The sequence below is a fragment of the Rhinichthys klamathensis genome, unplaced genomic scaffold, assembly GCF_029890125.1.
Source record: "Rhinichthys klamathensis goyatoka isolate OS25496 unplaced genomic scaffold, OSU_Roscu_1.1 h1tg000310l_1, whole genome shotgun sequence".
In the NCBI taxonomy this organism is placed as follows: domain Eukaryota; kingdom Metazoa; phylum Chordata; class Actinopteri; order Cypriniformes; family Leuciscidae; genus Rhinichthys; species Rhinichthys klamathensis.
The window spans coordinates 1487501-1512484 of NW_026606828.1; the positions used below are offsets into that span (position 1 = coordinate 1487501).

The 24984-nt window shown below is 37.5% G+C and overlaps 1 protein-coding gene across 3 annotated transcripts in view; it reads right to left on the minus strand.

Moving 5' to 3' along the window:
- Positions 1-24984, minus strand: part of si:dkey-219c3.2 (transcription initiation factor TFIID subunit 4) — a 46039-nt gene that overhangs the window by 17822 nt on the left and 3233 nt on the right. For 2 of the 3 annotated variants that reach the window (XM_056270937.1, XM_056270936.1), the window contains exons 3-12: positions 23858-24034; positions 23457-23579; positions 22690-22779; positions 22418-22603; positions 21765-21840; positions 21524-21629; positions 20789-20958; positions 18362-18492; positions 11181-11306; positions 7897-7953 (exon numbers count right to left, since the gene is read on the minus strand). In XM_056270937.1, coding sequence (XP_056126912.1) covers positions 7897-7953; positions 11181-11306; positions 18362-18492; positions 20789-20958; positions 21524-21629; positions 21765-21840; positions 22418-22603; positions 22690-22779; positions 23457-23579; positions 23858-24034 — 1242 coding nt within the window. The remainder of the gene's footprint in view (positions 1-7896; positions 7954-11180; positions 11307-18361; positions 18493-20788; positions 20959-21523; positions 21630-21764; positions 21841-22417; positions 22604-22689; positions 22780-23456; positions 23580-23857; positions 24035-24984) is intronic. The other variant, XM_056270938.1, reaches the window with a different exon arrangement.

Genomic DNA, 24984 nt, shown 5'->3' on the forward strand with positions numbered 1-24984 from the left:
AATGTAAATATATTTGTATGTTAATTTTAATATATGAAAAATATATACACACAAAAAATCCGCTATATAAAAAAAGACAACCCTTTGACACGTCCCACTCCAACGTCTTCTTTCAGTATTAAGTCGAGGTAAGAAATCAGGGGTTCGGATAAGGGAGGAGGAATCTGTCTAGGCTTTAAGACAGGCCTTCAACAATGATGAGGAGCTGCTATCTTGCTTTGAGGTGAATCATGTAAATAAATATATAGAACTGTACTGTTCAGCATTTCTCTTTAGTCTAGTTAGCTATACTGTGATCTGAAAAAAGATGCTTCCAAAGAAGCTTCAAGAAGTGCTTTTCTGTTTCTCCATAACTATATGCCCTCAGGTAAGAAAAACAACAGAGTGCTGAAACAAACAATATATCCACAGCAACAGAGAGACAATGGGCTATGCGGCTCTTGAATTGAATAAAACATGCTTTGAATGATCACTGGGGTTCAGAAAAAGTCCTCTTTGACGGATGAGATCCAACAGTAGTTGTCAATACAAACAGAGACATATGGTGACATTGAGACATATGGTGTGTAAAAAGCTTATTTACAGAAAGGGAGGGGATATGACAACAGAGACATGTGTCTTTTTCTAAAAATGGGCCAATTGTTGTATCCAAAATTCTAAGTTCCTGCTTGGCATTCAATGAAAATTACAGTCTGAATGCGGTTCACTGTGCTAATGAGGAATCTTTTTTAGTACGTTTTTTTTTTAGTTTTTCTAGTAGTTTCAGGAGTCCAAACAGGGCATTTAAAAAATAATATATATATTATTTTATATATATATATATATATATATATATATATATATATATATATATATATATATATATATATACACACAGGTCCTTCTCAAAAAATTAGCATATTGTGATAAAGTTCATTATTTTCCCTAATGTAATGATAAAAATTAAACTCTCATATATTTTAGATTCATTGCACACCAACTGAAATATTTCAGGTCTTTTATTGTTTTAATACTGATGATTTTGGCATACAGCTTATGAAAACCCAAAATTCCTGTCTCGAAAAATTTGCATATTTCATCCGACCAATAAAATAAGTGTTTTTTAATACAAAAAAAAAAAGTCAACCTTCAAATAATTATGTTCAGTTATCCACTCAATAGTCAATACTTGGTCGGGAATCCTTTTGCAGAAATGACTGCTTCAATGCGGCGTGGCATGGAGGCAATCAGCCTGTGGCACTGCTGAGGTGTTATGGAGGCCCAGGATGCTTCGATAGCGGCCTTAAGCTCATCCAGAGTGTTGGGTCTTGCGTCTCTCAACTTTCTCTTTTTACAATATCCCACAGATTCTCTATGGGGTTCAGGTCAGGAGAGTTGGCAGGCCAATTGAGCACAGTAATACCATGGTCAGTAAACCATTTACCAGTGGTTTTGGCACTGTGAGCCAAAAAGCTTTTTAGCAGATGGAAGCATGAAGTGCTCCAAAATCTCCAGATAGCTAGCTGCATTGACCCTGCCCTTGATAAAACACAGTGCACCAACACCAGCAGCTGACATGGCACCCCAGACCATCACTGACTGTTGGTACTTGACACTGGACTTCAGGCATTTTGGCATTTCCTTCTCCCCAGTCTTCCTCCAGACTCTGGCACCTTGATTTCCGAATGACATGCAAAACTGAGCAATAGTAGAGTGCTGCTTCTCTGTAGCCCAGGTCAGGCGCTTCTGCCGCTGTTTCTGGTTCAAAAGTGGCTTGACCTGGGGAAAGCGGCACCTGTAGCCCATTTCCTGCACACGCCTGTGCACGGTGGCTCTGAATGTTTCTACTCCAGACTCAGCCCACTGCTTCCGCAGGTCCCTCAAGGTCTGGAATCGGTCCTTCTCCACAATCTTCCTCAGGGTCCGGTCACCTCTTCTCGTTGTGCAACGTTTTTTTGCCACACCTTTTCCTTCCCACAGACTTCCCACTGAGGTGCCTTGATACAGCACTCTGGGAACAGCCTATTTGTTCAGAAATTTCTTTCTGTCTTACCCTCTTGCTTGAGGGTGTCAATGATGGCCTTCTGGACAGCAGTCAGGTCAGCAGTCTTACCCATGATTGCGGTTTTGAGTAATGAAACAGGCTGGGAGTTTTTAAAAGCCTCAGGAATCTTTTGCAGGTGTTTAGAGTTAATTAGTTGATTCAGATGATTTGGTTAATAGCTTGTTTAGAGACCCTTTTCATGATATGCTAATTTTTTGAGACAGGAATTTTGGGTTTTCATGAGCTGTATGCCAAAATCATCAGTATTAAAACAATAAAAGACCTGAAATATTTCAGTTGGTGTGCAATGACTCTAAAATATATGAGAGTTTAATTTTTATCATTACATTATGGAAAATTATGAACTTTATCACAATATGCTAATTTTTTGAGAAGGACCTGTATATACACACACACATTTTTTTCTTTTCTTTTTTTCCATTATTTAAAATTGTGATTTTTATTTTATTTTATTTTTTAGCTTTCACTTGTCTTGTAAAGGGTGTTTGCTAACAAGTGTCTGTCGGGGACTTTAAACATCACCACACCGAACAGGTTATCTCATCTACTCACTATTCCGCTCTTGCAAACTATTATAACTTTAACATCACCATCACTAAGTTTCCAAAACTCTTCCAGTCTTTGTTTAAAAACATTTTCATTGAAAGTTCAAGTCATGTGACCGTGGTGTAGTTCGTTAACAGCCTACGTTAACGACCGTTTCACACCGCATGCGTGAGCAGCGCGTATTTTTTTCGCCGTGCATGTTAATTAGGGGTGTAACGATATTTGAACCGAACCGAAAAACCGCGATACACCACCCACGATACGTATCGCGATACTCGAATAAAGGGCTGTTGCCTAACCACCATTAACCACATATAAAATCGCAATAAGCTCAGTGTTTTGTTACTTTTGATAATAAGCAAGGTGTAATATTTCAAATTATGTCTATTTGATCACGAAATGCAAACAATAAATGCCGTTTTGGCGCTCTTAGATGTGGCGTGACAGATATCACTGTATGCATGCGGCAGCGCGATCATCTCTTCCTCAGTTACAGAATAAACATGAATGGACACCCGAAGGTATGTTCAAAGATACAGTATACTTACTGAAAGGCATTATAACTCGTGTAAACACTCAATCAGTGTTTCAACAGCGGAAATACGTCAATAAAACGCGTAGTTTTTCACATAGCTTTATATTTACCTCAGGCAAGTCATTCAGTGTCCACAGCTTGCTGGTTTGCTAACTCTTTCACTAAATAAATGCTATATATTAGCCTATATATTATATTTTACTTAACCTGTTTATGATATCTTGATTATTTAATGTATGTTTAAAATAGTTGTCATGAAAATAACAGCAACTGTAATTTGTTATTGTTATATAATAATTTAAAGAGTAAAAACATGTTAATGCAAAAATTGCCTTATGTGCAGTTTACATGTTTTCATACAATTTGTTATTTGAGTGTTGATTATTATTATATCATTTAGGCTAAAAGTCTAGGCTCTGTTGTTAAGCTTTAATGTTATAGTAATGTGCAAGTAAGGGCTGTAGTTTACAGCATTAGCAGATAATTTTGTTATCCTTGAGAAACGTTTACTTGTAATTGAATTAATTTAAAGACAAGGACACAATTTGTTCATTAAAGCACTGTTTAATAAAAAATAAAAGCAATTTTAGCTTTCTAAACCCCCCCACCGAAATGAACCGAACCGAGAGCACAAAACCGTGGGACGAACCGAACCGTCAGGTTTGTGTATCGTTACACCCCTAATGTTAATCAATGAGTGCATTCACACCGGGAGCAGGAGCAGCGCGTGAGCGTCAAGCAGGAGCGTCGCGTGAGCAGCAGTGAAGCGGGGGTTTCGGCGCCGAGTCTATTTTTGCTGCGCTGCTCACGCTCAATTAAAGTGAAAGTACACTTTTGATGGACAAAATTTCACACAAAAAGTGCCCAAAATGCACAGAATAAGCATGTCTAGTGAGTTTTAACAAGAACTTGAGTAGGCAAAAAAAAGAAAATGAAGACTAAAAAATAGTTAGGCCTATAGAAGATTTAGGCTACCCGTTTAAACTTGTTTTTAATTATTCAGTTTGGGTGAATATTATATATTATATAAATATATATTATATTTAAAATAAATATAATGGTGTATTATATTTATTTTAAATATATATATTTTAATGGTGTATTATATATATAAAAACTAAAGTAAACTAGCCAGAAAATATTATATATAAACTAGGGGTTACCCCGAATAGTCGAAGATTCGATGCATCGATAGGAGGAGCCTGATTCGAGTACCAATCTCACGGTCGAATCTTCGCAGAGGTTATATGAGGGTGCTCAATGTCAGATTTCACATAGAACTACCGGTTTTCTGTCAATACATTAATATAGGAGCCTATTATGATAATGTTGTAAATACAAATGTGCAAAGGAAGAAGCTTTTAATAAATAGTTTTAACGTGCTTGAATAAATCCAAACACCCTGTGACAGATTTAAGTTTCACTTTCGATCCGTGACCGAGAGAGGAGCGTTTTGGCAGCAGGGATTTAAATCTTTAAAAATGTCTGGATAAGAAAATCTAAAGTGTGGATGCACACCATCAGAAAGGATATTCTCCAAGGCTGGATTTAGCATCAGGAAACCATGATCGCACTTCCGCCAGCCAACGTTAACAAGTTGATTTTCCTTGGGTCATTCTAAAACGCTTAACGTGAAAAAAGCTTTTAAAACGCTTAAAAGGCACTTTTACGTGGCTTGATGTATGTAGTACATATCTTAAGAAACCATAGCCTACTATGTGCAGATGAGCAGAACCCAGAATATGAACGCAACGTGTTCCTCTTATATAAAGTCACGTAAAGCGTTTTCTTTATAATAACGGTTTTCAATGGGAGGAAAATTAACGTTTAATTAAATGCGTTGCGTTCATCTGGGCTCGTCTGCTTTTCTGTAGGCTATACAGTATGCTTTATTAAGCATACTGTGCATACTGTAATTTATATATTACTGTATACGGTAATATACTATACAGTATGCTGTGTACAGAATTTGATATTTTAATATAATCGTCTTAGGACATTAAGCCGTTACGTTTTTCATGTTAAGTGTTTTAGAATGTATTTTATCCGAGCACACAATTTGAAAAGACTCAAACGGACACAGAGACACAGACAGAGTGAAAGACTAGATTTATTTTGTCTCGATCAGGAAGGGTACAAGTGATTTCAAAACATTTCAGCCGGTTCTAATTTGATTTTTGGATGCTGTGAACATGTTTAGCTAGTCACTCGAGTTTAGTGTTTATTGTTGTTTCTGCAGTTAAAAAGACAGTTGACAATTCTGGCTATACTTTCGTAATTTTATTTATTGATCACTCAGCGTCATCTAATTTAACTATTTGTGGCTTGTGTGTTGAATATATGTTCCCCAGCACTTTAGGCATTTTGCACACATTTGTGCTGCATCTTGTGAGTTGATTCTGACTTAGTTCGTTTTGTATTTTTATTTTTTAGAAAGGTATATTCTGTTCTAATTGAATTCTGTAAATTAATTGTTGATTATTTTTCGATGTTGCGCTCTGTACTTAGAGCCTGCTCACACAGGCAATTTAAGCCTAGTTCACACTAGATGATTTTAAAACGTCGGGCTGAACTGTGCGGTTCACACTACATGACTTGCTCTCTGTGAAATCAGGAGTGTTCAAGTTGTTGAGCTGTTCACACCACACGACACAACGTGATTGATCCGCAACAGGAGGTAACGCACTACACGAGTTGACAACAACTCTGTCACCCAACGATTCAATCTTGTCTACAAACCACGTTTTGTCACAAAAAATCACGCGATAAAACGAACCGGAAATGACGCGAAACATCACGCGCGCTAATACCCAGCGAAGAAGACGAAGACCCATGCCTTGCTCTGATTGGAGCAACCCATGCCTTGCTCTGATTGGCTGTAGCTCATGACATCACTGAGGTTGAGTCGGGCGACAGCTCTGGATATCTAGCATGCTAGATATTTTTCTGGGCTCGGCGAAGCGTCTGCGAGGCGTCAGCGAGCGTCTTTGATGCGTTGTTGGCTCTTTCATACTAACAGATTGGCGAGCGTCCATCGTCCGCTAATCCCCCGCGATTTGCACGCGATAACACCCTGACCTGTCGGCGAGCTCAACGATTTGCAAATCGGGCTTAAATCGGGTTTATAATCCTGTAGTGTGAACTAGGCTTTAGCTGATTTAATTTGATTTGCATGTGAAATGCAAATCCTGTCTGCAGTGTGGCCTTTCTGCAGTTATTTCTTAGTTTTATTGATCCGAAATGTTTTTATACATTTTCTTCTATATCTTTGTGTGATGTTCTGCACATCGCTGCTTTAAAATGTTAAAGCCCCGCCCCCTCCCCAACCCCACACACGGTTCGACTATTAGTCGACTATAGGGAAGACTTGACGATTCTGATTCGACTATGAAAATCCTTAGTCGGGGACACCCCTAATATAAACTTTCTTTTAGTTTATGTAACACAGACAGCTACAACCCAAATTAAACCCAAGTGTGCGGTTTTTTGTGTGTGTGTGTTTTGTAGTCTTGTAAACATATCGAAAGTATGACTGAAATGAATAGATTGGAGCTGTTTTCTGGGTTGTTTTGTTGTTTAACATTTATATGTGAATGTTGTACACCTCCCCATAACAAACTTTCAAGACTATCAATTTTATAAATTACCAACTTCTAAAACTTCTTTGTAAAGAATTGCTCGCATATAGCTTTGGAGCCGCTGCTGTGACACTGTACAAACGCTTCCAGTGTGAATACTCTCACGCGTCTGCAGCGGCGATGTAGTTACGCTGACGCGCTGCTCAAGCGCCACTCACGCATGCGGTGTGAAACGGCCGTTAGCTTTCGTCTCCTACCGATTGCATTTGCACTTTAAAATCCATAGAATTTTTGTTCATTTGTGAAGATTATCATTATGAACAAAATGTTTAATAATCATAAGCCTTTGTTAGTCACAGACCTTATTTTCTGCAATAATCCAAGTCAATGGAAAAATCCTATTGGGTTTTTGTCGAGGGAACCAGGGTGATGCTAGCTTTATTATCTACATCTACTATATATAGGGATAGCGAAAGATTAGAGCAAAAAATGTAACCCTTTAAGAGGAGCTCTTGAAGAACATCACCACCTTTAAGACTGAGTTGCTATGTGCATGTAATAGATTTTACTGTGTTAATTTTCTTTAATTGAGTCGTACAGATTCATAACATTATCCATATATCCTCTATTGGGCATATCATACAAATAATTATCCGCTTATCGGTATCAACCTAATATTTGTGCACCACTAGTCTGTTCCTCACACAAAGCTATTGGTTGACTTCAGAAGACCTGGAATATGACACATCATTGTATTATAATATAGCGCATGAACCATTTTTTTTATACTTTTGGTGATTTAGTATCCATTTGAAGATTGACAGCACCAGGCCCCATACGTTCTTATTGCATGGAAAACAGCAACCAGGCCATACTTCAAAATATCTGCTTAGAGTATTTTTGCTTTCAATGGCATTAAACCTGATGAAAAATTCATAGTGCTCAGACATGTCATGCCCCCACAAGCCAAAGATTAGCCCATATTAGACTCATTATGGCAGCGGTGCGGTGTGACATCTGAGCAAAATGACGACTTCTCCCCCATTCTGTAATAAACTTGTTAGGAGACGTATAAGACCATTTGTCTCAATGTCAGACTAAATGATGTCAAAGTCATAGCAATGGCATAATCATGAAAAATGTATGTCGAGCACTTTTATTAGTACTATTAAATAGTCTTCCATAAAGCTCACCTCTTTAGCTTTCTGTTTAAGCCGGGCCTGTTCGGGATCCTCCTGCCTCGAGCGACTCTGCAAGCAAAGAGAAACATTAGAACTAAAATAGACTGGTTTAAATTATATCCAGCATTTATATGAACAATATTAGAGTAGAAATATCTGTTCAGAAAACAATCAAAAGGTAACAGAAATAGCTGTATTAAAAACCTCTAAATTTGTTCACACAAAAGAAAAAGAAAAAAACGAAATCCTTTCGTTCCAAATCTGTATTTTAAGTAAATGAAAGTTGTTGTTTTTTTTCCTTGGCGACCTAGTCCTTTAACCTGACATTTACCTGAACTTTTGCTGTATATTGAAAAAACATTAATGTCTCCAATTAGGACGTGTCTAATAATTCTACCATGTTGACAAACTACTGTTACGCGGTGATGTGCATGTAAATAGGTCAAATTTATTCCCAAACAGTACTTATATGAGACCAACAACAGCAACATAAGAACAATTATCTTCTGGCTGACATCTCAATTACCCGACTGCATTAATTAGAATAGGGACGGCGGTGCACTGGGAGTTGCTTTGGAGCGGGACATTGTCAGCGTCATCATCAGCATTTGTCGTTTAAGTCAACTAATTACCTCTGCTTTCATGTTGCCATGTCATTTTCCTGTGGGAAATTGTCACACCCCCACCAAATCTTAAGGAGTGAAACTTCAAGAGAGAGCAATGCATGCTGGGAAGTTGCTACTAGCCATTTGTTGCTGCTTTGGAATCTATATGTAGTCTCAAGTGTCACCATCACAAATGAAATAGTTAGGAACTGATGTGTGAGTAATATGTATTTCCTGAACAGACCTGTATATAGGGATGGGAATTAATTGTTTTGGTTAACTTAAATCCCAGTAAGAAGATTACATGTTCTGACTTCAATACTAGTTGTATTAGCAACATCTGTGAGACACAGTCGATTACTACAGACAATAATGTTTAGTATACATTATCAGCCGTTATTAGATGAGTTTTTTTTTTTTTTGTGGTTAATTTAACGGTATTGATCAATTGATATTTATTTGTTCATGCTCGATTACTCCCCTATTTTTACATTTAGATTACCTCTGCCATCATCTAACACTTAGGGGCTGTTTACACCTGGCCACTTCATGCGTTTTCTCAGATCGGATAGCTATCTGATTTATCAAAACGATTCCATTTACACCTGGTCACATAAATGTGTTTTTGATATAAAGATATAAATCCGATCTTCAATTCCCGCGCTATATCCAGATTTAATGGAGTGCACGTCACCGAAAGTAACAGATAAGCGCTGCATTTTATTGATCATCAGCTAATTTCTAAATCAAAGACGGCAATAAAAGAGAGCGGCAACAGCCCTGGTAAGATCATTTTGTTTCTTTACTTTTAATGAAGATGATTGTGTTTTAAGCGTCTGCGACTTACTTTCACTTTGATTTGCGATAGTTTGCACGTTGGCTTGATGAATAGATGCTCACCTGCTCATCTGAGGTGATGCGTGTTGCAGTAGCGTCGTCATATCTGACTATAACATGACATATAGCCTATATAACACGCTCTCACATGTTTATTTTTTAGCATTTTTGGGAGGAGTAAAATTTACATATGTGGTTTCAACAACCAGATGCATTTACACTTGCCCAGTTTCGTCTGGAATGCGCCCCAGACCACCTCCTGAAGTGGTTTGAGCGATCGGATTCAAATCCGTCTCGAATGCGTTTCGGAGGGCATTTACACCTGGTCTTTTTACGATCGGATAGCTATCCGATCACAGAAAACGCATGAAGTGGCCAGGTGTAAACAGCCCCTTAATTAAAGTTAAATTTAATACCTAATCATTTAATATCACTGTTAAATGTAATTATCAAATCTCATCATTTTTCATACTGTTATAATGTTGCAATGCCTATAGTATCTCATTTAATAAAAAAAATTAAGACAATAGTATATAATTTTAATATGGCCCATTTATCAGTTATCTGCCATAACATGGAAATAATTAGTGGCCTATCATATCAGAATTTAAAATTGTTTATACAAAATTCCTGAACAGATCTATATACAGGGATGGGAGCTAATTAGTTTTGGTTAACTTAAAAGTTGGAAACAAACCATTTTTTAAGGAAATGTTCAATACAAATTGTATCAGCAGTATCTGATAATTTTGACTTGCCTCAAAATAAAGTGTAATTATCAACCAATATGATTTTTATGTATTTACCAGCATCAGCTGAATTTGGATATTTGATCATTCATGCTAATTTCTTCTACATTTAGATTACCTTTGCATCATCTAACACTCACTTTAATCTTTCAAAGCGGTAATAAATTAATTTATCAAATCTCAACACGAATACCTATTTTTCATTCTGTTCATTAAATTATGATAACTAATATCATTTGTAGCATCTAAAACTGATTTTATTTTTAAGTGCTTTACAGGTTTTTTTATAATTACTTTACTTTTTTTAATTTATCTAAATATTTTATATACATTTATTTAGACATTTTATTATTTATATTTTTATAATTTACTTAAAATGTATATAATTTTAATACTGTCCCTTTATAAGTTATATAACTTGAAAATGATCAGCTAAGCTTATCTGTATGAGGCAGAATTTCAAAAATCGGTGCATCCCTGCATTTTAAATATAGAAATTTAGTATCGAAAACCACCACATAAGTCCATCCCTGCTGATAGCACTTAACTTGTTTAGAACCCATAAAATTCCTCCTAATCCTCGTGTCTGGCTATATAGCAGTTTTTTAAAAAGCCATGTAGTCTTGATTAATTTATAAGCAGTGTTCACTTGATTAGTGCCAAAAAGGTAAAGGTAGTGATGCCTTAAGGTTCATCCATTACATATAACATGATTTTTCCCCAACAAACTCAGTGAGTGAGATGGTGTCACTTCCTTAGAAAGAAAGCAACTTCAAGGCAAATTTAAAACATCCTCTCTCGCTCCCTAACAGAAGACTCATTCCCTTTCCCCTGATGTACTCCAGTCCAGGCAACAGTACAATCAAATCAACTCGAGACTGGATAAATCCCTCTGGCTTTGCCATTACTGCAATTTGCTACAGTATGAAGCTGCAGAGTGCATTCTTGTGTCTTAATAACACTGTCTTTCCTCTCCGAGGCTTAAAAGCACAACCGGTTTTCTTTTAAACAGTGGCCAACGCGTGCAGGAAAAGCTAGTGTACGCTGGCAAGGCGCTGATGGGCAGACTGGCGCCGATGGCCACTCCCGCATCACTCAAACCTACTTTTGCGGCTTTCATTAGTAGCTCCCGTTCCTCGTCATCTTTCCTCTGCTTCTCGATCTTCTCCAGCTGCTCAAAGAACTTCAGCTGGGTCCGCACATCCGACGCCTGCTCGTACAGCTCCTCATCCTGGGGAAACAAAAAACAAAACTCCTCATCAACAAGTTCATCACCTTTACGTTGTTATAGGAGAGAACAAACTTTTCCCCAGCTTGCCTAAAGTTTCACTCTTTTCCCTTTCGTACATAAATGAAAGTGAAGTTAGTAGGTCACCCAGAGCTAATGGGATAATTGTGCGTTTCGCAGTGTTTCTGCAAGGCAACCCCGACTCTCTTTCCTGCGATAGTTGTTCTAGCGTTGCAGGTAAAAGAGCTGCGTGAGGCGCAGTGGAGGACCAAAGCAGAGTGACACACATACACAGGAACCCTCACATTTTTGTGCACTTCTGAGGCTACAGCCTATTAGCAGCGGGAACGGCACTGCTCTTCTCATCTCTTCTTGCATGCTTTCTTTTGCGCTGAGGCTGTGCCTAACTCGCAGGGCCAACTTTTCCAGTCTCCATTCAAGTCTGGCTTGTTTTTCGCTGATGTCAACAGGCTGACTTCATACAGCCGTGCCAGTTACTCATTTCGAACAGTTTGTTTCAAAATCAGAACGGGACAAATCGCAACATGACACCATATCCTCTTTGCGACATTCTTTTTCTACTTAGTACAAAGTTAAAGTCTAGATTTTCACTTTTTACTTCTCAAGCTGCATTACATACAATATTCTATGATAACAAGGTTTACAAAACTACCATATATTAAGATATAATAGTAATAATAATAATGAACAAAAAAAATTAGGGCTGTCAATAGATAAAAATTTTTGATCGCGATTAATGGCACTTATCGTGAAATTAAGCATACACCATTTCCCGTGTTTAACAAGTTAATTTTGTCATCATTTGCTATATCCAGCAAAGTAAAGCATCATATTTAAGGGTGATTCTCATAAAACTATTTTCTGCAAGCTTTTTTTAAGGTATATTAGGTGTCTTTTAGGCTTCCTGCGATAGTCGGTGTTACATGGTCAGCCACAGCACCAGTTACATCACTTGCCCACCGCGGCACCGCCACCCACCTTCGCTTTGATTTTTTTTTATAGTAATACAAATAATTTTGCTCAGTTAGAGAACATACACTACAATTAAAACCTGAACGTGTCTGCTCAATTCAGCATGAGCTGAACGAGAGACACAGCACAGATAAGCAGCAGGAGTCAGATTTAATTTACCACGAGAGCGAGGAGCTGACTGACAAGACGATGGCGGAAGAATTGGTTTCAAAGCGAAATGTAAAAGTGCCTATTTGGCAATATTTTGGCTTTAAACCCAATGCTAGTAGGGAACCTGCAAAGGGTTAGTAGTGTTTTTCAAGCTGTTGTGTTTTTCATTAAGAATAATAATGAACCCACCATTCAAGCAACTGCCGCTAAATCGAAAGCAAAAGTAAAATGAAATGTAAAATAACAATGCACATTTTACTTTCGCTTTTACTTCGAATTAGTGATTTAAAAGTGAGGTCCAAAAGAGGGAAAACTCCAACGTTTTTTTGTGTTAAATTAACATGCGTTAACGTTGACAGCCCTAAAAAAAAATTCTCTCTCTCTTTATCAATTACCAATAAGCACAGGAAGCTTATGGCAAATTCATTTAAATTAAATTGTACAGTCTACATTAACAAATACAACTTATGCAATGATTTTTGGATTGGCACACCTTTTAATCTGAAAGTGAGGGCTTACAAGGTAAATACAACATTGTGGTGGTGCTCATCTCATGACTTGACGGCAGTAAAAGTAACAGCTGTGGAAAACTAATCTACTTAGCTACTGTATATCACTCATAGGGTTGGGTATCGTTTGGGTTTTATCCGATTCCAGTACCTACTCGGTATTTTTTAAACGGTTCCGGTGCTTAAACGGTTCTTAAATCGGTACTTAAGAAAATGAAACCGCACACACTATCAAAAACGAATACCCTTTAATTTACAGGGCCAAACTGGACACAATATTAACTTAAATCTTTAAACAATATAAATACAAGTAACATATGGTAATAATAAAACCAATATAAAATAAAAATTCATATTTACATAATATCAAATGAAACAATATTGTATCAAACAATGTAATAATACTGGAGATTAATAGAGATTACTAGCAGGCAGAGCTGCCAACTCTCACGCATTGACCGTGAGACTCACGCAAATGACCCTTTTCACACAGAAAAATCGCGGACAAAGAGGACACTGACAGACAAGACAGAGAAGGTTACTTTTGATATGGAACAAATCCACAGCTGTCAGATTCTGTCAATATTTTTACGAGATTCACACAACAAATAACGTTTTGGCTCTTTGAAATGTGACAGATCGCTGTAGCGCGTCAGTTCACGGACTGTGATACAGCAGCCTACAAATCCACTGCTTCTTAGCTACGCAGCGTTGAGTGAACCTATGAAAGAGAACATCTCTGGTTGGTGTAACATATCTCTCAATAGGGAACGGGACGCTGCCAAGCTCCTCGCGCTGCCGACCAGCTTCCTTTTTCGGCAGAGAAATCTGAGGAGCAGATGGCGCCCGCGCGCCAACATAGTATGACGACGTAAGTGCGTCGATGCGGCGCCCGCGCCATCAGCCAATGAATTGGCTTGATTCTATATGGGATTCAGACTATCGGCACACCCAGAGGGCGTTCTGACACGTAATTTTACACGTGAAATGCAGCCAAACCTTGCGAGAAACAGCGCGCATGCGAGACAGAAGAAACTGTGCTCCAAACTGTGTAGCACACGCACGGCGGAGAGAGAGAGAGCGAGAGACCTTGTGTGTGTGTGTGTGTGTGTGTGTGTGTGTGTGCGCGTGTGTGCCTAATGAAGTTAGGCACCGAAATCAGGCACCGAAATTTTCGTTCTTATTCGGTCTGGTTACTACCGTTTACGTCGGAACCGGTTCCCTATTGGCACCGAGTTTCGGTACCCAACCCTAATCACTCATAAAGAACACATTCTATTATCGTTTACATGTAAGGGATACTAAATCTTCTAGCACTTAATGAATTTTTATTTAAATTGCTATGGCGAAATGTAAAGTACAAAAATGTATTTCAATGTTTTGATATTAAAGGGATAGTTCACCCCAAAATGAAAATTCTGTCAGTAATTACTCACCCTCATGTTGTTCCAACCCTGTAAGACTTTCGTTCATCTTCGGAACACAAATTAAGATATTTTTGATTAAATCTGAGAGCTGGATCACTCCTCCATACTAGTCCATAGGCTTCTAAGGGATTGAAACTTGCCGGCCCAGACAAGTTATTAAAGACATCGTTAAAATAGTCCAAGTGACTACAGTGGCTCAATCTTCAGTTTTTCAAGCGACGAGAATACTTTTTGTGCGCAAAAAACAAACAAAAATAACGACTTTATTCAACTATTCATTTCCTTCTCTGTGGGCCTCAAGTGAGTTCACGTAGTGTAACTGCGCAGCGCTACCGTGTTGTCCGTCACACGCAGGCTCACTATTGGCCAACGCTGGTCATGTGTGTGATGCGTGTGACGTACAACCTAGAAGCGCTGCACTCGAGGCCCACAGAGAAGGACATGAATAGTTGAATAAAGTCGTTATTTTTTTATTTATTTTTTTGCGCACAAAAAGTATTCTCGTGGCGATAAACTGAAGATTGAGCCACTGTAGTCACTTGGACTATTTTTAACGATGTCTTTAATAACTTTCTGGGCCGGCAAGTTTCAATCCCTTAGAAGCCTATGGAGGAGTGATCTAGGGCTGGGCGATATGTAAAAAATATTTTATCGATAATCGCCTTAAAAAATATCGCGATATCCGATTATATCGTCTTCCCAAGCCCCGCCCCCTACACGCCCTGCTGGAGACAACACATACGGAATACACGTTAACACAAGTCATGTTAAGTTTGGCTGCACTTTATCTAATGATAGCCTGCGAATTTGGTTGGTTTAATTTAATGATTGAAACATTAAAGGTTTTACTTTGGTTAGTTTGAGCTTAAACGAGCATAAAACATTAGCCTTGCTTGTTAGTGTTGCTAATAATTTCCTCACTGTTCTTATTGCCTCTGTGATTGAAACGAATTTCGTTTCACGAGAAGAAATGTTAAATACAACTGAACAGAACAGAACACAATTTGGTGATTGTAAGAATGGTGAATGCATGATGTTATAGCAAGGTGTCTTGCCTATTTGTTTTTCATAAGATACGATTTTCTCTTTTTTTTTGGCGGTATCGCCTGATTTAATGATATTTTTAATTTCCTAATAATATGTAGCGCTGTTTTTAAACTTGTATTCAAACTGTAATATATTTGTTATTTGTCTAAAATTAGGAATGAAAAACGAATGGTTTCGTTCTGCATGAGCAAAAACGTTTAGTTTTTTCCTCCTTTTTGGTTTTACAGTTCCAATGTCACCTTAAAAAGCCGTTTAAGAAATAAAAATGACTGCTTTATTTATTTAGACAGAAGTCATTAAACAAAACAAACAAAAAAATCCCCAAATATTATTTTTTTTTTTTAATCTAAAGCAAGATAGCAAGGTTCTCTTTCGTCTTGCGCTTTAAGAATGCTATCAAGAATCGATTTTCTATTCTTAATCCTACTAACTAGGGCTATGTGAAATATAAGCCTATGTCATTTTTTGATATTGACGATTATCGTCTGGAAACAGACTGTTAAATCGACATTGCGATACATCGTCGATATATGATAATATCGTCATATCGCCCAGCCCTAGAGTGATCCAGATCTCAGATTTAATTCAAAATATTGTAATTTTTGTTCCGAAGATGAGCGAAAGTCTTACGGGGTTGGAACAACATGAGGGTGAGTAATTACTGACAGAATTTTCATTTAGGGGTGAACTATCCCTTTAAGTTACTGAAAATTTCTGCATGTGATAATTTAATCATGTAACAAGTAGGAATCTTTTTTCTTTTGTTTTTATAGCCTGCGATTACCTTCTAGACTCGGCCTACAGCCGAACCACCACCATGCTGATATAGAGTCAGATCACACTCTCGGTTGTGTGATATTACACATATATTACACATAAGAAAATGCAGCCTTGGTAAGCATTTCAATTTTTTTTTTTTTTTTGGACATTAAAATTTTTAACAGTAGTGGTGTGTGTGTATAAATAAAATGATATATATAACAGTCATGGTACAGACATCACGGTTCGGTGCATACAGTCAGAAGACGAATATAGTCAGTCATAGGCGATCCACACTCCAATCCAGAAGGGGGTGCTTGTGGTAATACAACGTTGTTTGCTAACCGCCACAACAGGAAAAAGAGCAGAGGAAGAAGAGACGATCTATGCACCACGAGTTCAACTTCAGATGGCTTGCTAGTAGACTATACGCTGATTTGCGATTAATTAAAAGCACAACGGAAAGGAAACCGGAACGGCAGAAAGCGGCATCCTGTTGTTTTTTATTTTTATTTTACAAAAGCAAAATGGTTTGCTTTTATTTTAAGTGTACACAAATAACTATATACTCTTTACAGTTTTGAATGATTAAGTTGTTTCCGCTGTTATAATGAGACAAAATCATTTGGCATTGTGCCGATTTTATAGTGAAAGTATTCTACTATTCTACTACTACAGTCCAGTGATATGCGGGTCCTGGAAATGGGAAGCCTCAGGTGCCACTTCACTCGCCGTCTCCTCATTAAAAGGTGAAGTAGGCTCAGATGTAGATGGCACTTTTTCCCCTCATTCTCGCTCAGCGTTCAGTGATTTTTTGAAAGCGTAATATTGAACTTTTGTGCATCCACCATTGTCGCCGAATGTTAACGAACTCTCATGTGTAAAGAAAACTAATCACTGCACAAGTTTTATTTTTCATTATTCTATTTATTGTGTACTTTTATAACACAAGAGATGCTTTACAGTTTTGTAGCTGATTGTGACCAAACAAATCTGAAATAAATTATTTTTTTATCAGCCCTACCACAAAAATATGACATGCAAATGTGCATTCGGTTTACTGCTTAGTAGGGGTGTGAGATTAAGATTTTTTATTAAAATGTCTCCACGGCCTGCTTTTGAAGAAATATCGTGGTATCGTGCTAAAGTGCATTCTATGAGTTGCAGTTCTGCGCTCATGTTAACGCAGACTTACGCTCATGTGACATTGCAGTTTTACACAATCACGATGTATGCGTTTGTATGCGTTTTAAAGCATTGCCGGTGTTCTGGCGATTTGTGCTACCCGCTCAGATTGTGTTACCTCCCAATAAAACAGTAGGTAGCTCAATTCGACAGCGAAAAATGCTACCCATCAGATTGTGCTACCAGCACCATATTTATGTGGTTTCCTTTATTAACATCCATACCTACCACTACCCTAATCCTACCCTAAAAACAATGAAAATATAGTGTAGTAGGTATCGCAATCTGATAGATAGCATTTAAGCATCTTTTAATAATAAAGATAAAATAATGAAATAAAGATTTTCATCTTCGCCCACCCCTACTTTGGCCGAAATGGCCTGTCACTATTTTTTCTTTTATATTTTGTTACCTTAAAGGCTACATTTTCAAAATAGGGAAAATAGTTTGGCTGAACTGCTCAGTCACTTGCAAAATAGTAAAAACCAACATTAAAAAAAAATCGTGATATGATATTTTTGCAATATTGCCTAGTGCCTAATAAACTAAAGGAGGTTATACTCTACCAACTAGGGGACTAAATGCTGCTAGGTGGAACAAACTGCACTACGGTCTGTTTTTTTGTTCCTTTTTCCTGTTGTACCAAACTCGTAATGAACCATGACCCGAAAAACCGAGGGACCTCTGTGTACCGTTACACCCCTAAAAAGTGTATACGTGTATATATACACTGTATATATTAATAAAATGGTTGGCACTTTTTACATGATTCAATCATCACAGGCAGAAGTTTTCATATATAAATTGTCTAGTGTAGTCTACTTTTACTAGTGTATCTAGACTCATGATCAAAACTCTGGTTAGGGTTAACATTAAGAGTTACATTTTCAGCGTGAAGGACATATAATGAGAAATGTTCGGCGGGAAAAGTCAGTTTGTGGTTTCTCTTTGAAGTTTTGGAGTGAGTGGTTCAGGTATTGGTTCTTACTTTGCAGGAGTCGGCACGGTGTTGCGCAACGGCCGAGACTTTCTCCAGCATGGAGCGCAGCCTGGACTGAGTGGCGTGAGAAATGAGAGTGACCGTCTCCATTGACACCTCCGTCACGCCGAACTTCTTGGCTGAAACGATACAAAGTTTGGTGTTAAAGCTGCTCGGGAAGGTAGAGCAAAAGTGAAGAAAAGCGATTCTTTGGTCCTGGAGCGTTAAACCAATTAAAAGACAAGTATTATTGTTTTCCCTTCTCAAACCTGCCTCATGATATGACCTAATTTAACTGGTAAACACTTCACTGCCACACTTAGCATCTGTCACACCCACACACTCACTTCACATCACTCTCTTCACATCATATCCAGCAGGTGGCGCTAGCACCACCTCCCTGTTCCCCCCTCCAGCCATCAAGCTGAAATAGTCACACACACACACACACACACACACACACACACACACACACGCAGAACTCCCCCGGAGGAAGATTTACATTTTTAACACACTCCACCCCCTGGCGACAGCATAACAACCACAGCCGGGCTCCATGTAATAGCACATATCCGCGGGCGCTCATTGGTATGCACTGTGTGCTAAATCAAGCGCACGGGGGGAGAGAGTTTGCTTAAATACAATAATGGAGGGTGCTTTTTTTTGGATAAAAGGGAGCCAGAGACCTGCCTCATCTCAACATGACAGTCTCCTGTTTCTTCGTGCTCTTTGGGATATCTTTAAGTGATCTATGTGAAGGTTAAATAATCATTATTGATGAGACATTGATGGTTGAACTTGATTATAGACCCTTTTGGTGTTGATATACACATTTTCCCCCATTTAATTATTCTAGTATGCTGATTTGCTGCTCAAGAAATGTCTTTCTTCAAGAAACATTTCTTATTATCAATATTGAAAACAGTTGTGCTGCTTTATATAGGGACGTTAAAAGGAACAGCCTTTATTTGAAATAGAAATTATTTGTAACATTATAAAAGTCATTACTGTCAAAAAATGATCAACCTAGAAGGCCTCAGCATCATCTTGCATCACCACAGCATAACAACATGGCTGCGGGTATTATGGGGGCAAGCATGCTCAAATTGTCTTTGCAAAATGCAGAATAATCTACAGGTATGTAGATTTGAATCCATCTAGTGTTTGAAATGTGCATTGTTCGTTTAGGCAGGGACATTCAGAGTGTGCATGCAAGTGACCTTGTCAGGGAAGAGGCCCGAGGCAACCTCACATTTCAGCACACAGCAAACTAACAGAGAGCCATCAGAAGACGGCCTATAAAGTATTCATCTATAGCCCGGGGAAGCCTCAAGCTCGGACACGGGGCACTCATAGACTGACTTAGCAAGTGAGTGACCAGTGGAAGTGCACTAGAAAGTGCACTAGTCTTAGGCGAAGATCAAGGAGAGGGGATTGGAAGAGTATTAATCATTGGATCTCTACTTTTTAAGTCTAAGGTGGGTCACAGTGACTAACTACTCAACTAGCAGCGTTATTACTGTTAATAAACTAAACACAAACTATTAAAAATAATTCTCGTTAGTTGAAATAAAGCTGAAATAAAATTTTAATGTTAGATGAAAAATAAAAGCCTTGGCAACAAACATAAAATAAGTTTAAGGTGAAACACTAAACTAAAAATAAAAAAATTAAAGATAAATAGAAATATTTTTTAAAAACTAAAAGTATTAAAAAGGGCAAACACATAATTAAAAAAAAACTGAAAATATAAAAATAAAGGTGAATTCAAAATACTAATACTAATAGACAATTAGAGCCATCAAAAACTTGATCTAGACTTTCAATTAATTATACAATATATTACACGCAAACTATCTACATTTTCTGTTTTTTTCATATATAAATGTGTATATAAATGTGTATGAGGTAATTATCAATAATAGTGTGTAAATATATATACACATACAAACTTTTTGCAAAAAAATAAATCTAGCCTAATTATACAGTGCTTCTTTAACACTCATTACTCTAGTTATTTGATTTTGAAATTATAAAATACAAACTATGCCGATCCCTTCTATTCATATGCCTGACTGTTAATCTGGCCCAAAATTATTAGCTATGCAATTTTTCTCTATGGCATTTAAATCAAGAAGCCGAATCATAAAGCTTTGAAAAGAGTGACACATCTTTCCTGTCTCATCGGGCCAGCTTTCATCAGCTTTTTGTTTAAATCCATTCATAATCCCACACCCATTTAAAGATCCTCCCTCAAACAACGTCAGTCAACACTGATACAGTAATTAGACAGAATATTAACTGCCCACATAGTGGCGGTACAGCCTAAACCTCTTTATGACTGTAAACCTGCCAGGAGAAACTGATCCTGACAAGCACATTGCCAGACTGCAGCTCCAGTACATGAGAGTATTGTAGTGGTGAGCTATTTTGTACCAGTCTCCAGGAGACGTTTGTGGAGCAGGCTGGCAGGAAGGAAGGCCTCGTCCTTACAGGAACGGATCTGGGTGCCCACCAGCTCCGAACCCGTGGCCAAGATACGGGCGTTCTCCTCGTTCAGGTTCACACCAGCCATGGATGCCACGTCATTGATGTCGTCATCATCCCTGCATACACAAATGGAGGAGATACAAGAGCTTTACCATACATGAAACAGGTATATTATTATTTATACATATAAAGTTATATATTCAAATATTTTGTATTATACAAAACATTTTTAACAAAATATGTAACACATTATATATACAGTCCATTACTGTGAAAGAACTTAAAACCATAGCTTAAAACATTATATATATAAATATATATGTATAAAAAATTAATCACATCTTGTGCTTGGATAAAATCGGACTTTTGTACAAAGTAATTTACATAGTCTATGTCACACTTTTTTATATTTATGCATTACATGTATAAATTAAGCTGCTTTATAAATATATTTATACATGTAAGCAAAACTTGTGGAATGAGCTTGATACCAAACGCATTTCAAAGCTTTACTGAATCTTTTTTAAATTATTCTATTTTCTTTACAATAATAATATATAGTCATGAACGACTTCATTCCATCACCCCCCTTTTTACATTCTCAAATTCTGTCTGCACACATTGAAATAACTAACAATTCTAGAGAAATGCTGCCTCCTACTGGACTCTTAGAAAACCTACCTGAAAGTCCCACCCCCAGGGTCATTTAGCTTCTGTTTCTGATTGGCCGAGGCTTGAAAAGCCACACTCATGGGGTTCCTCACTTGCAAGTGTGTCCCAACAGCACCTGCAATAAAACTTGTAATTATACTGGGGTATATTTCTTTTAGACTCTTGCATGAGAAAAGGAACACTTAAGCCTCAATCACTTTCCTTTGGTGTGTTTAAAATGGTCTCTAAGCTCATTAAGTCTCTAGCTTACCTTGAGTACGAACCGTCTGTGTAATCACCACCGGCATCCGTGTCGGAGTAGCCTGAAGCCCGGGCCTCTTAACACCCTAAACAGAACAAAACCACAGAGGATATGAAATTTTTTAGACAAGTTTTGGATGATATAGCTTTAAAACAAAAAGAAGAAGAAAAAAAGACATTTGTTAGGCTTCAGAAGACATTCAATAAATCACTATATTAATATATATTTGCTCTAAATTTACTAAAAGGTATTTTTATTAAAGCATCATTTCAACCGAACAGCCTTAACCAATTAGACTAAAAATGTTTAATGCAATAATAATAAAAGTTATCACATGGACAAAAATATTTTATATGCATTAATACTGCTTTTTAACTCATTTAGGCTAATGTATAAAAAAAGCCTTACTTTACTTAAAACTTACTTTTTTGCTACTTAAGTTTGAATCAGAGATGCTATTATCCGTCTTACCGAGGCTAAGATCATAGAATTAATTTAATAACATGATCTTTAGAAAACTTCATAGCAAAATTAAAAACTGCATTCAAATGATCAATTTTCACATTGTAAATGTTACGAATATTCAATGCGTTTAGTGTTATGGACATGAATATTCAATATAATGACCAGCCCTACAATAGATCATAGGAAAGCACAAGTACCATAGTGGTAGTGGGAGTCATGGCAGCAGCCGGCCGGATGGTAGATATGGTGGTGGGTAGTGTGCTCGGCGCTGGAGCTTTAATGGTGTTCATCGTCAGTGGGGTGGACGTAGTCGAGGCCTGAGACAGCTGAGTTAAAGACTGCTGGGAGTTCAGAAGTGTCAGACGCAGAGCAGGCAGGCTTTTCTGTACAAAGAGAAGAGGGAACAGATTCAGTGTAATTAAGAACAATAAGTGCAACTACTTTACAAATGGAAAATAATGAGTCCTACCTTCAGAAAAGGGATCAGGTATGGTTGAGGAGATGATTTCAACTCTGTCTGCAGGCGATTTGTAAACTCCTCAGGCTCAATTTTTGCATCCTTTGCAGATTTTAGAAGGCAAAATGCATATCAGTTCAAATGTGCAAATATGAAAAGATTTGCTCTTGTTATACATGTAGTTCTACAATAAGTTCTCCAGATAATTTGCTACAAAGCTAGGAATTCACACTTAACAGTTTTGTTGGAAATCGGTGCCATTAGGTGTGAATTCATAGTAAGTAGTATAGCAAAATATTTGTAGAAAAAAAAGTGAGAATATTGCCAGGGCAAATACAAAATATGGCAAATTTACACTGTAAAGGTGGCATAGAAGTGCTTCAGCAGTTGCATTTACTGCTCAGAGGCGCTTAAATCCAATTACAACTTTGTACTTGACAGGCATAATGTAGTCGAGCTTTTATGCAACATTATGTCTTTACACTGAATTTTGAGCAAGCACAAATCAGCCTTTAACATGGCTGTGTAAAGAGACCTTAACTGGCCTGTCTGAGCAGGGGAAGAAACTCATATTTTTCAGCCCTGCAAATGCTGACATCTACAGTTTAGCATGAGAAAATCACAAGATAAAATACTATAAAAAACAAAACAAAAAAAACCCCTGCTTTATCTAATCTAAAAAAAAAAAAAAGTGAAACAATAATAAAGTGGTCCAATCAAAACACTGCCACTAGAGATGCAGAGATGACACCTTTAAACATTACATGGCTAAAACTTACCAGCAGATCCTGCACTAGTGCCTTCACATTCCTAGATGTTTCCGGGGAGGGTGAATTATGGGATGCCAGTTTGATGAGAGTTGCTAGGAAGTTCTTGCACTTCTTTACATTCTCTTGCATTTCCTGAAATGAAAATTCTGGTATTTTACAAAAAAATTCTGAACTAGAATCCACATCCACCAATAGTCAGAGTCAGACTTCACTTGTTTAAACTGGTCTAAACGGTGCTTTATGCATCTTTTTATTGATTGTCTGTTTTTAATGTCTGTTATTCTTATTTTTGATTTCTCTTTAATATTTCAGATGTAAAGCACCTTGTTGACGCTTGCTCTGGAAAGGTGCTATAGAAATAAAAATGACTTACTACATGATGAATGAAAAGAGTTTAATTTGAACAGTACCTGAGAGAGGACAGGTGCTCTGTTAGCTGGGGCAGCGGCAGAGGTCGTGCTGGGACTCTGAGGTGTCACAGAGGGTTTGAGAACTGTCTGTGGTGCAGGCTGAACACGGGCTCCTGCTGTAATGACTGTGGTGGTGGGCTTCTGAGCTGAGGTAATCGTTACCACTGCTGTCTTCTGCTACGGAAATAAAAAAAACATGACGAGTTAAGAATCTTACCTCTACAGTGACATGACAGAAGAAATATTCTGCCTGAGCTTACAATTTGAATGGAAAGTGGTGCAATAACAAGACAAGGTACCATGAACTGATATAAAAACATTTTCAAGGAATAATTCACCCAGAAACAACGTATTTTCTCAACTTTACAATGTTCCAAACGTGCATGTCATCATTTTTTCAACAAAACAGACACAAATATAATTTTTCCTCATACATATTTGCCATTCAATGAGTTCTTTCTTACCACTGACTGTCAAGCTTCAAAAAGGACAAAAACACCAAAAACCTAAACAAAAAGCACTCTATACTCCTCAAGTGCTAGATAGATATCAAATCTAAAGCCACTCTATAGCTTTGTATTATAAAAAGATCAAATCCAAGTATGGCACACATGATGTTTGGTTTTGAACCACTGGATAAATAACAGTGTTTATTGTTAATGACATTTAATTGGTGTCATATTTGATTTGTGAGCTCCAGCCAATATAACAAATTATCTGTGATTTTTTTTTTCTTCATACAAAGCTTCAATACGGCTTCAGAACAAGTCACATGGACAACATATATGGTGCTTTTTTTGTCCTTTTGTAAGACGTTTCAGATAGATATTTTCCCTACAACAACGGTTTGTGTGCCAAAAGAAAAAGTATGCCAGTTTGGAATAGCAAAATCACAAAAGTAGATGTTACAGTATGCAGAAAGAAGGCCTCATTTTCAATTCACTTTTATTGTAATTGGAAGAAAGATGCAATGGAAATGAATGGTGATGGAGACTTCATTCTGTCTGAAATGTAAATCTTTTATGCATGGGAACAACATGAGGGTGAACTATCCCACTGAACTATATGTATGAAGTCAATTAGCTCTATAGATTCATTTATGTGCAATTTTAGCAACTTCGGTCACA